This window comes from Rhinoderma darwinii, chromosome 6 (genome assembly GCF_050947455.1).
Source record: "Rhinoderma darwinii isolate aRhiDar2 chromosome 6, aRhiDar2.hap1, whole genome shotgun sequence".
Lineage (NCBI taxonomy): Eukaryota > Metazoa > Chordata > Amphibia > Anura > Rhinodermatidae > Rhinoderma > Rhinoderma darwinii.
The window spans coordinates 88,108,535-88,121,255 of NC_134692.1; the positions used below are offsets into that span (position 1 = coordinate 88,108,535).

At 42.8% G+C, this 12,721-nt stretch overlaps 1 protein-coding gene across 1 annotated transcript in view; it reads left to right on the forward strand.

The window, feature by feature from the left end:
• Positions 1–11,986, forward strand: part of TMEM11 (transmembrane protein 11) — a 40,486-nt gene extending 28,500 nt beyond the window's left edge. Inside the window, exon 2 of the mRNA XM_075831286.1 lies at positions 11,156–11,986. Within this exon, the coding sequence (XP_075687401.1) occupies positions 11,156–11,672 (517 nt within the window). The 3' untranslated portion in view covers positions 11,673–11,986. The remainder of the gene's footprint in view (positions 1–11,155) is intronic.
• Positions 11,987–12,721: the final 735 nt, after the last annotated feature.

The window sequence follows — 12,721 nt, forward strand, 5'->3', positions numbered from 1 at the left end:
CACACAGTGCCCATGTAGATAGCGCCACAGTGTCCCCTGTAGAGTGCCAATATAATGCCACAATACCCTTGTAGATAGTGCCTCATCCCCTATAAACAGTGTCAACCCCCATGTAGATGGCAACATCCCCCCCTATGTTTAGCAATATCGCCGCTGCAGATAGCGCCACCAGCCCAGTAACTGGCACCCCCTTCCTTTAACCCCTTCCCGTCATAAACAAATTTCAGATTTTCTCCTCACGTTCCAGAAGACATAACGTCTTTATTTTTCCGTCGATATAATATAGTCCTATGAGGGCTTGATTTTTGCGGGACGAGTTGTAGTTTTTCGTAGCACCATTTATTTTGCCGTATAATGTACTAGGAAACAGGGAAAATAATATTTGTGGGGTAATAAATGAAAAAAACAGCGATTCATCCATGGTTTTTTGCGCGCCGTTTTTACGGAATTCACTGTGCAATTAAAACAACATGTTAACTATATTTTGTGGGTCAATACGGTTATGGCGATATGAAATATATATATATAGTTTTTCTATATTTTACTACTTTTACATGTAAAAACCTAAGTGTAAAAAAGAAAATTTATTTTGCGTCGCCAAATTCCGAGAGCCATAAGTTTTTTATTTTTCAGTCTATTAAGTGGTATGAGGGCTTAATTTTTGCGGGATAAGCTGTAGTTTTTAATAATACCATTTTGGTGTAATTGCGACGGTTTGATCACTTTTTATTTCATTTTTTGTGGGAGATTAGGTGACCAAAAAATAAACGTTCTGGTGAAATTTTTTTTAATTTTTTTTTACGCCGTTAACCGTGTCGGTTAAATAATTATATATTGTAACAGTTCAGACTTTTACGGATGCGGCAATACCATTTATGTTTATTTTTTTACTATGCTCTAAGGGGGAAAATGGGAAAAGGGTTTTTTTGTTTTTTTTAACTTTACATTTTGTTTTTTGTTTTTTTTTACACAAAAGAAAAAAACGAACTCATTTTTACTTTTTTTATTAGCCCCCCTAGGGGACTTCAACCAGCGATCGTTAGATCGCTTGCACGATATACTGCAATACTAATGTATTTCAGTATATCGTGATTCTGACAGGCACCTATTAAGCCCTGCCGGAGGCAAGGCTTAATAGGTGTACAAAGGTCGCCGACCTGGGGGCGTTCATTAAGCCCCCAGGCAGCCATAGCAACCATCACCCCTGCGATTGCATTGCGGGGGGTGCGATGAGCTGTTAGAAGGGGTCGCTCCCTCTTCCTGACTATTTAAATGCTGCGGTCGGTGTTGACCGCAGCATTTCACACGTTAAACTAGCGTGTTCGCGCTCGAGCACGATTCCGCTAGTTACTCTGTAACATACAGCCGACACCGGCATCGTATGGAGCGAGCTCACTGCGTGAGCTCGCTCTATTCTTCCCCTATCCGACTTTGGCGTGTGGATACGTCAAATGTCGGGAAGGGGTTAAATAGCACCACTAGGTCCCTGAAGGAGCGTAATCCCTCTGGCCGAAGATTTCGCTCCTACAGGAAACCCCTGATGTCTCTATCTATATATGGACAGTGACGTCAGGGGTTAAGTCTAAGAGCGGATTCCCCTGCCAGGTCGGTGATTCCGCTCCAGGAGTAGCCCCTGAACTCACTGTACATATATGGATAGTGACACCAGGGGCTTCTCCAGTAGCAGAATCCCCGACACAGAGCGATCTGATATCGGGGATTTCGCGACTAGCGGGAGCCGCTGACGTCACTGTCCATATATGGATAGGAGAAAAAGCACTATGCACACCAAAGTGGAAATTCTTTTGCAGATAATTTATTATATTTATAGCCAATGACAGTGCGACGTTTCTGTCAATACCATGACCTTCCTCTGGCACTATAGAATTCACAAACATATATTATATAAGTATAAGTTCCGTAACAGTTGGTACAGAATATCATCAGTAACATGGAGAAAGCAAAGTAGTTGTACAGATCACAAATGTATATAAATCTTCCTAGGAAGCAATATTAAGTAATTGAGTACAATAGGTACTATTTGTCATAGGTTACAAATAATCAAAAAAAGAAAAATTATTTTGTCACGTGGAATGCATATTACAGATATTAGAACATGCATGTATCGGCGCATAAACTACAGAAAAAAAGGCGTGAATAGTAAGGAGAGGTTGCGGATTATCAGACAGTGAATATATGCCATATATCAAATATTTGCAGTGTTTAGTCATCATCTATAGAGGTAGTTAAGGAGCAAGGGGCATGCCAGGAGATATTAACACAAGAATTATTAACACAAGGATAGATAGTTGATGGATAGCAATAGATGGTACTTAGCATAGATACTCTATTTGGATAGTCTGGAGAAGTACTACTGTATGTGAATGTCCATAGTCTTATGTGGAGAGAAGGATGATAGGTAAAGTAAAAGTACGATATGTGAATAATGCAGGGATTTACCTTAGTCAATGTATGATCCTGTATGGATGGCGCATTAGTATGGCGGCTGACCGCTTTTGTTCGGCGCTACAGGGGAGTATCTTCTATTTATGTCCCGATGTAGGGTCACATGTGTTGCCTCGTGGTGCTTGGAACACACAGGTAGAACGCAACGTAACCGGAAGTGGTTGTAGGACCATCCATACAGGATCATACATGTGGTTAGGATCTGCCTTTCAGGATCCATGCTGACCACTTCAGAGTCTCTACTCCTTGAAAAAATAAGGGACCTTGGGAAAGGTGGTTATTTTTGATTGCGAGCACGATAGGGTCTTCTAATGCCAGGTACTTTAGGATTGGAAACCAGCTTCTCCTTGTCCAATAAGGAAGAATGATGATGACTTTTGTCAATTCTTCCTAGATTTATCACTGGAATTAGAAGAAAGGCATAGGCCAGATTTATGTCCCAGGGTTGGGACAATGCATCTACTCCCAATGGGTTCTCTCTGAGGTTCAGAGAGAAGAATGCCTCTACCTGGGAGCTTTTTCTTGTGGCGACTAGATCCACTTGAAGATAACCCTATCTTTGGGTTAGGGACTGGAAAACGTCCTTGTTCAGGGACCATTCCCTGGATCTATTTTCTTTTCAGGCTCAGGATGGCTGATACAGACAGAACATTTTCTTCTGCCCAACTGAAGATTTGCGAAGAGAGGGCTTGAAGATGAGCATGTCTTGTTCCCCCCTGACTGCGAGGAACCGATACAGCAGTTGTGTTGTCCGATAGGACTCTTATATGCATCCCTTTTATGATAGGCATAGCTTTTATGAACTTTTCCCATACGGCTTTTCGTTTTCTGTAGTTTGAAGACATAATCTTCATCTGAGGAGGCCATGTGCCCTGAAACTGTTTGTCTTGGACCACGGACCCTGGCCTTGTGTGCTGGCATCTGTGGTAATTACCACATAAGTTTTCCCTGGGACCCCTTTATTTATGTTGCTTGGGCAGAGCCACCAGTGGAGAGGTTATTTCACGGTCTTGGGGATCAGAATTTTTGAATTTAAGGAATTTTGTTTTGGATTCCACTGGGATAGAATTAGATTCTGTAAGGGTCGGGAGTGGAATTGGCTCCACGGAATCGACTCTATGCAAGAAGTCATCAAACCTAACATTCCTTATGGAACAAGTATCTTTTTCCCAAAATCTTCACACTTCGGTGTGTAGATGAAATGGTTTCTCCCTTTTGAAGGAAGGAATTTTGTAGGGAGGAGTCTAATAGTACTCCTAGGAAGACCACCTGTTTTTGGTGAGGAAGACTTGACTTTTCGAAGTTTATTGTCCATCCCAATTTCTGTAGTAGGGTAAGAACCTGTAACCGATGGTTGTTTAGTATAGACTGAGTATCCGCTACCAGAAGGAAGTATGGGATTATAACTATGTCTTGACTCCTTAAAAACGCCATAATCCATGCCATAATTTTTGTAAATACTCTGAGGCAGAGGAAATGCCGAAGGGGATACAAACAAATTAGAAGTGAAGAATGGAAGGACAGTCTTGAATCGCGAATCTGAGAAGTCTTTGATAGGCTGTGTGGATGGGGACATGATAGTAAGCATCTTTTAAGTCTATCGTATACATTGATGTTTCTTGGTTTATCAGGGGAATAGTATATCTGATAGACTCCATCTTGAACCAGTGATATTTCACCCATTTGTTCAATATTTAAAAAACATTTATTTTTTTTTTTTTACCAAGAAGATTTTTGAGTAGGGGCCCTTGAATGTTATGTTGTGGGGTACCGGTGCAATCGCCTTTAGTTGTAGACGTTTCTGGACGTCCAAGATGAGAAATTTCTGGAGATTTCTTAATTGGTACGTGGTTAGTTGAAATGTCTCTGGTGGAAGAGAGGAGAACTTTATTTTGTACCCCTATTTAATAATTTTCAGAACACAAGGGATCTGGGTTATTTTGGTCCACCTGCTACAAAAGTGTAGGAGTCTTCCTCCTACACTTCTGGCGTCAATGCTTTGAGGGCTGGAATGAGTTGTTGAGGAGATATACCCGAGCTTTTCCACCTTTGGGGTAACTCCAGTGGCCCGACGTTCCTTTATCTCTGTAGTCTGGTTGTTGGTGAAACTTACAAAATTGAGGAGTCTTTTCGGTCTTCTGGAAACCCCTTCTTCCTATCTGTTGCGCTTTCCAACATATTATCTAGGAGAGGCCCAAACATCAAAGATCCTGTGACTGGAATGGAGCAAAGCTTGTTTTTAGATTGTGTTTCATGACCAAATCTTGAGCCACAATGCTCTTCTAGCCGCGTTGGACAGAGCCCCATTCCTGGCGGCAAATCTGACCGATTCGGCTGATGCATCTACCAAAAACCTCGTTGCCATTTTTAGTAAAGGTAGAGATTCCAATATATCATCTCAAAGTTTTCAGAATTAAAATGGGCCTAGAGTTGGCTCAACCAAATAAACACAGATCTTGCAACAGACGTAGCAGCGACGTTTATTGAAATTAATGCGGATAAAGATTCCCAGGCTCTTTTCAGCATCCCATCTTGTTTTTTTTTTTAGCAACTCTATTCACCAGGATGTCAACTTTTGGGACTTCATCCCAAGGTTTTGTGTCTTCTGGATAAAAAAAAAAGTCTCTTTTTTAGATTCTCTTGAAATGAAGAGCCTCTTTTCAGAATCTTCCCATTCCGCCATAATCCTTTTTATGAGATATTTAATCATAGGGAAAACTTTAGTTTTCCTTTCTGTAAGGCACCCAAACATTTCATGCTAGATGGTATGGGGTTGCTTTTCTTCTGGGAACTTTTTTTTTTCTTCTTTATTATCTCCCTAATTGCCTGGATTAAGGTATCAGACATGTCAGAAGAGAAGTAAAATGTATTCTCCTGTGTGGATGAGGGTGAAGGTAAGGCCTGATTTACACGAGCGTGTGTGTTTTGCGCACGCAAAAATTGTGGCGTTTTGCGTGCGCAAAAGGCACTTAACAGCTGCGTGTGTCAGTGTATGATGAGCGGCTTCGTGATTTCCGCGCAGCCGCCATCATTATGACACTCAGTTTGGATGTTTGTAAAGAGAAAAGCACGTGGTGCTTTTCTGTTTACATTCAGTTTGACAGCTGTTGCGCGAATCACGCAGTTCGCACGGAAGTGCTTTCGTGTGACCTGCGTGGTTTTCACGCACCCATTGACTTCAATGGGTGCGTGATGCGCGAACAGCGCACAAAGGGACATGTCGTGAGTTTTACACAACGCGCTCGCGCTGCGCAAAATTCAAGCACTGTCTGCACTGCCCCATAGACTAATATAGGTGCGTACGACACGCGTGAAAAGCACGCGTGTCGCACGCGCGTATATTACGCTCGTGTAAATGATGCCGAACAGTTCTTCCCCCTTCTTCCGATAAATAACATTCTTGTTCAGAGTCCGAACCCTGAGAAGATGGGCACCGTTTTTGCACTACTTCTATCTGTGGTTTCTTTGCATGGGAGTGCGACGTAATTTCTTGAGGGGCGTGGGAGGCTACAGACTGATTCTCGTCCTCATGAATAATAGCCCTCCGCACAAACAAACGTGGGTTGTTCTTCTTTCAGTAGTTTTGTGATACAATCCTGACACAACTGTTTCTTATGCGATGCTAGCAATTTCTTCCCACAGTCGCACTTTTTTTATCTATCTTTTTAAAGGGAATGTGTTGCCAGCAAAACATGGTTTTTTTTTTTAGTTAAACAATTAGTGTGTAGGTGATTAAACATTGTTCTAATTTTTTTTTTTTTCACGAGTCAGGAAATATTATAAATTGGATTCAATTTATAATATTTCCCAGCACTGGTCACTAGATGGAGCAATTCCCAAAATTGCAGCATTGCATGTGGTAAAGCAACCACATTGCTTTATGCTGCAAAATTGGGAAAAAAATCCCTCGCTCTAGTGAGCTCTCAGAATCCCCCCCTCCTTTTATCCTGGCTAGTGCCGGGAGAAACGAGGGGTTTGAACGGTCTAACCTCCTACACTGTGTGTCGCCATTTTTTGAGCTAACACACAGTGTAGAAGGTTTACATACACTAGTAAAACACACTGAAACACGAACATACATAGAAATCACTTACCTGCTCCTGTCGCCTCCGGTCCGTCCGCTCCGTCTGCTGCCGCTGCTCCATGTGCTCAAGTCCGGAAGCCGCGACCGGAAGTAGTAATCTTACTGCCCGGCCGCGAATTCCGGTCCACAGGAAAATGGCGCCGGACGGCGCGCATTTCAAACCGGACTGTGTGGGAGCGGCGCATGCGCCGTTCCCACACACACGGCGTACACCATAGTGGATGGAACGGGCCCCGTTCACAGTCCCTATGGGACTGGAGCTGCCGTATTCCATGTCTGTATGTGTCGTTAATCGACACATACAGAAATGGAAAAAAAAATGGCAGCCCCCATAGGGAAGAAAAAGTGTAAAAATAGAAAAAAGTAACACACAAACACACAAATAAATATAAACGTTTTTAATAAAACCCTAACATAAAACTGATATAAAAAAAAATAATTTTGGTGACACTGTTCCTTTAAAGAGGCTCTGTCACCAGATTATCAAATCCCTATCTTCTATTGCATGTGATCGGCGCTGCAATGTAGATAACAGTAACTTTTTTTTTTTTTTGGGGAAAAAACGATCATTTTTGGCTGAGTTATGAGCAATTTTATATTTATGCAAATTAGCCTTTCTAATGGACAACTGGGCGTGTTTTCTCTTATTTCCAACTGGGCGTGTATTGTGTTTTTAGCAACTGGGCGTGTTTACTTCTTTCACTGCACAATCACACTGTGCTGTGGATCATGCTGGGCTGGAACAATGAGAAGTGTAGGACACTGATTAGTCACTGATTGGTCAGCCTCATACACTCCTCTGTACAACGCTCAGTTGGTAAAAAGTAAAAAAAACGCCCAGTTGTCCTTTGAGAAACTCATTAGCATAAATCTAAACTAGCTCTTAACTTGCTGAAAAATTATCGTTTTTCAAAATAAAAACCACTGCTGTTATCTACGTTACAGCGCCGATGAGATTATGTAGGAGATAGAGCACTTATAATCTGGTGACAGAGCCTCTTTAAAGAGGCTCTGTCACCAGATTTTGCAACCCCTATCTGCTATTGCAGCATATAGGCGCTGCAATGTAGATTACAGGAACGTTTTTATTTTTTAAAAACGAGCATTTTTGGCCAAGTTATGACCGTTTTTGTATTTATGCAAATGAGGCTTGCAAAAGTCCAAGTGAGCGTGTATTATGTGCGTACATCGGGGCGTTTTTACAACTTTTACTAGCTGGGCGTTCTGACGAGAAGTATCATCCACTTCTCTTCAGAACGCCCAGCTTCTGGCAGTGCAGATCTGTGACGTCACTCACTTCCTGCCCCAGGTCCTGCATCGTGTCGGCCACATCGGCACCAGAGGCTACAGTTGATTCTGCATCAGCGTTTGCAGGTAAGTAGCTACATCGACTTACCTGCAAACGCTGATGCTGCTGCAGAATCAACTGTAGCCTCTGGTGCTGATGTGTCCTCGCTCGTCCGACACGATGCAGGACCTGTGAGTGACGTCACAGCGTGATCTCTCGAGAACACACTGTGTGTCTGCACTGCCAGAAGCTGGGCGTTCTGAAGAGAAGTGGATGATACTTCTCGTCAGAACGCCCAGCTAGTAAAAGTTGTAAAAACGCCCCGATGTACGCACATAATACACGCCCAGTTGGACTTTTACTTTAAACACGCTCACTTGGACTTTTGCAAGCCTCATTTGCATAAATACAAAAATGGTCATAACTTGGCCAAAAATGCTAGTTTTTTTAAAAATAAAAACGTTACTGTAATCTACATTGCAGCGCCGATCTGCTGCAATAGCAGATAGGGGTTGCAAAATCTGGTGACAGAGCCTCTTTTTTAGAGGCTCTGTCACCAGATTTTGCAGCCCCTATCTGCTATTGCCTGTGATCGGCGCTGCAATGTAGATTACAGTAACGTTTTTATTTTTAAAAAACGAGCATTTTTGGCCAAGTTATGACCATTTTTGTATTTATGCAAATGAGGCTTGCAAAAGTCCAAGTGGGTGTGTTTAAAAGTAAAAGTCCAAGTGGGCGTGTATTATGTGCGTACATCGGGGCGTTTTTAATACTTTCACTAGCTGGGCGTTCTGATGAGAAGTATCATCCACTTCTCTTCAGAACGCCCAGCTTCTGGCAGTGCAGACACAGCCGTGTTCTCGAGAGATCACGCTGTGACGTCACTCACAGGTCCTGCATCGTGTCAGACGAGCGAGGACACCGGCACCAGAGGCTACAGTTGATTCTGCAGCAGCATCAGCGTTTGCAGGTAAGTAGCTACATCGACTTACCTGCTAACGCCGATGCTGCTGCAGAATCAACTGAAGCCTCTGGTGCCGGTGTCCTCGCTCGTCTGACAGGATGCAGGACCTGTGAGTGACGTCACAGCGTGATCTCTCGAGAACACGCTGTGTCTGCACTGCCAGAAGCTGGGCGTTCTGAAGAGAAGTGGATGATACTTCTCATCAGAACGCCCAGCTAGTGAAAGTATTAAAAACGCCCCGATGTACGCACATAATACACGCCCAGTTGGACTTTTACTTTTAAACACACCCACTTGGACTTTTGCAAGCCTCATTTGCATAACTACAAAAATGCTCATAACTTGGCCAAAAATGCTCGTTTTTAAAAAATAAAAACGTTACTGTAATCTACATTGCAGCGCCGATCTGCTGCAATAGCAGATAGGGGTTGCAAAATCTGGTGACAGAGCCTCTTTAAGGTCTGTTTGCCTCTGGGAGGATTCTTTATCCTAGAGAAACAAAGGAAGATAAAGCAAACTTTACTCACATACTGAGTTATCCCCTTAACCCCAAGGGTGAGATTGACATGACCCTGGGACATATCTGGAATTCCATCAGAACGAGGTAGTTCCATCACCGCACCAAGCATATAATCCAATATCCAACTCAAAAGATATGATATAAGCTGTAGATCTCCACGTTAGAGGTATTCGCTCCAAACACGTACCTGTGTGCATCCCTTTATACACGGGTGTTTTTGAATTTTCCCGCCTTCCAAGATGGCTGCGTCCGCGTCCCGATTGACTCATTCAGTGAGAGGTCACTACCGGTGAAGCGGCCGCTGCCGAGGTTACTTCCGGTGCTCCAAATAAATGGAGCTCTTGGTCCCCGCGTGGGTCCTTGTGGCGCAAAGCCGTACTTGGGAGTCCCGAACCTGCACGCAACAAGAATCCAGCCTAAGATCCATAAAGGTTAGTGCTTTGGTTCGGTGAGCTAAGAGACCTGTCATGTAAGAGGTGTTGGCCTAGGCACATAGGGGGAATAGAAGTGCACGGACCCGATCTTGCACTCTGCCTGAATTTTCCAGAAGCCATCTCTCTCTGCACCTGACCCTGTAGGGACGGGAAGAACACTGGCAAGTGGGTGGTGAGAGGGGCCTTTTAACCTCCGTCTTCCTGTCCCTATAGAGGTCAAGAAGGGAACCTCCTGTGGTGCGTTCATGAGGGATGAACGTGAAAAATATTTTTGGGTTATTTCTACTGTTTTTTTTTTGGCAAATCTCTTACAATCTTACCTGCCTTTGTCTCTTACACAACTTATTTTTGTCTTTAATTATTCAATGCCTCATCACTACGGTGTTGCTTTAGTAGTTTGCTTTCTTTTTATTATTTATCATTCATCTTGTCGTCAGCATGTAGCGCACGACCTATTTGCAGGCTTATTGCAAGGGAATAAAGTGAATAGAAAGGTAGAACTTAGAGATTAAGAAACTGCGTATTTTAAGCTTTTAACTGATTATTGTAGTTTGTTTTTGGAGGTGACCGTCTCTTTAAGGCACTTTTACAAGGGCCAATGAGAGCGAACAAGAATTTTCAATCATTGCTCTGTGTAAACCGGGCAGTAATCAGCCGATGAATGAGCAAACGCCCCAACAAATGGTCACGTGTTGTGTAATCACGGGATGTGCTATCGACAAGATGCAAGTTTATGGGAACTAATGATCGTATTAACATTCCGACCATTGCTCCATGTAAATAGAGCTAAACTAGCGCTGATCAACGCTTTTTACCGTTCAGGAAAACTACCCATAGACACTAAAAATCAAACTGTAGTTTGTAATGCTAGCTGCACATGTCTAGATGCTAGAATACACAGGGGGAGGTATATATTGAAACTGGTGAACAGGAGACGTGCTAGTGGCAACCAATCGGCCTGCTGCTTTTATTTTCCAAAAGGCCTTAGAAAAACTAGGTGGAATCTGATTGGTTGTTATGGACAACTAATTCACTTTTCCTTTGCGTCAGTTTTGCTGTATTATTTTTTTTTCTATTTTTTTACTGGCTAGCATTCAATGAACCTTTATGAATGGGGACTTGCTCACAATTGTGACCCCTAATAATCTGTTCCACTCATCAACTCACAGAGCACTGTTAGGGAATGCTAAGGATTAAGTATATAGCAACCAGATTCCAGCAGACAGGCTAGAAAATGAAAAGTGATCTGACTGAATGCTAAGGGCTTGTGCTCCACCCCTTCTGCATTGTTTTTTTGTTTTTTTTTAAATTTTATTTACAAATGCCCCCTGTGCAATGTATTGTATTACTTCTGCTTAATACATATGTTACAGTATTTTAAAGATATTCTTTTTGCTAGGGCGCCCTTTTCCACGAGTGAGTGGTACATCGTACATGAGATTTACAATGGTGAAAATGCCCAGGACCAGTTTGAATATGAACTGGAACAAGCTCTTGAAGCACAGTACAAGTACATAGTAATCGAACCAACCCGCATTGGAGATGAAACTGCCCGCTGGATCACCGTGGGAAACTGCTTGCACAAGTCAGCAGTGCTTTCTGGTACATTTTGCCTTCTTACCCCATTAGTTTTGCCTTTAGAGTATTCATCCTACTTGTCTCTGCCAGCTGGTATCCTTAGCTTGACCTGCTCTTCTCTTTATGGAATCTCCTGGCAGTTTGATCCTTGTTGCAAATACCAGGTGGAGTATGATGCCTATAAGTTATCAAGACTTCCACTACACACTCTTACCTCCTCCACGCCAGTAGTGCTTGTAAGAAAGGACGATGTCCACAGAAAGAGACTTCATAACACCATAGCTCTTGCTGCATTGGCATATTGTGTCAAGAAGCTGTATGATATTTACGCTGTATGATTTTCACGCTATACTGAAGATGCAACAAAAACACTTATTTTTTGTGGAATTTGTTAGAGATCGAATATTTCTTCGGAGGAGAGATGTCAGTGCTACTGTACTGGTTATTTACAGCACTTTATACCAGAATGGTGAGGATCTGCTATCAATTAAATGTACCCAAGATGCAATTTGTAACACAACGTGGAGTATACTCACATATGGCATATGAGGAAGGGGTTTTCCTTTTTAACATAGACACTTAAGTATTTGTTGTACCAGACTTAACCAGCCAGAAGTCTATGTGACCATTAAAATAAAATAAAAACCCAGTACTGACTGACTTTCTTTCTTGTTCCTGATTAAACTTAATATGGCGGGGAAAAAAAAGATCTTGCACTGTCCAACTTTCTAGCTTAAAGAGGCTCTGTCACCAGATTTTGCAACCCCTATCTCCTATTGCAGCAGATAGGCGCTGCAATGTAGATCACAGTAACGTTTTTATTTTTAAAAAATAAGCATTTTTGGCCAAGTTATGACCATTTTTGTATTTATGCAAATGAGGCTTGCAAAAGTCCAACTGGGCGTGTTTAAAGTAAAAGTACAACTGGGCGTGTATTATGTGCGTACATCGGGGCGTCTTTACTTCTTTTGCTAGCTGGGCGTTCTGACGAGAAGTATCATCCACTTCTCTACACAACGCCCAGCTTCTGGCAGTGCAGACACAGCGTGTTCTCGAGAGATCACGCTGTGACGTCACTCACTTCCTGCCCCAGGTCCTGCATCGTGTCGGCCACATCGGCACCAGAGGCTACAGTTGATGCTGCTGCAGAATCAACTGTAGCCTCTGGTGCCGATGTGTCCTCGCTCGTCTGACACGATGCAGGACCTGTGAGTGACGTCACATCGTGATCTGCCAGAAGCTGGGCGTTCTGAAGACAAGTGGATGATACTTCTCGTCAGAACGCCCAGCTAGTAAAAGTAGTAAACACGCCCCGATGTAATGCACATAATACACGCCCAGTTGTACTTTTACTTTAAACACGCCCACTTGGACTTTTGCAAGCCTC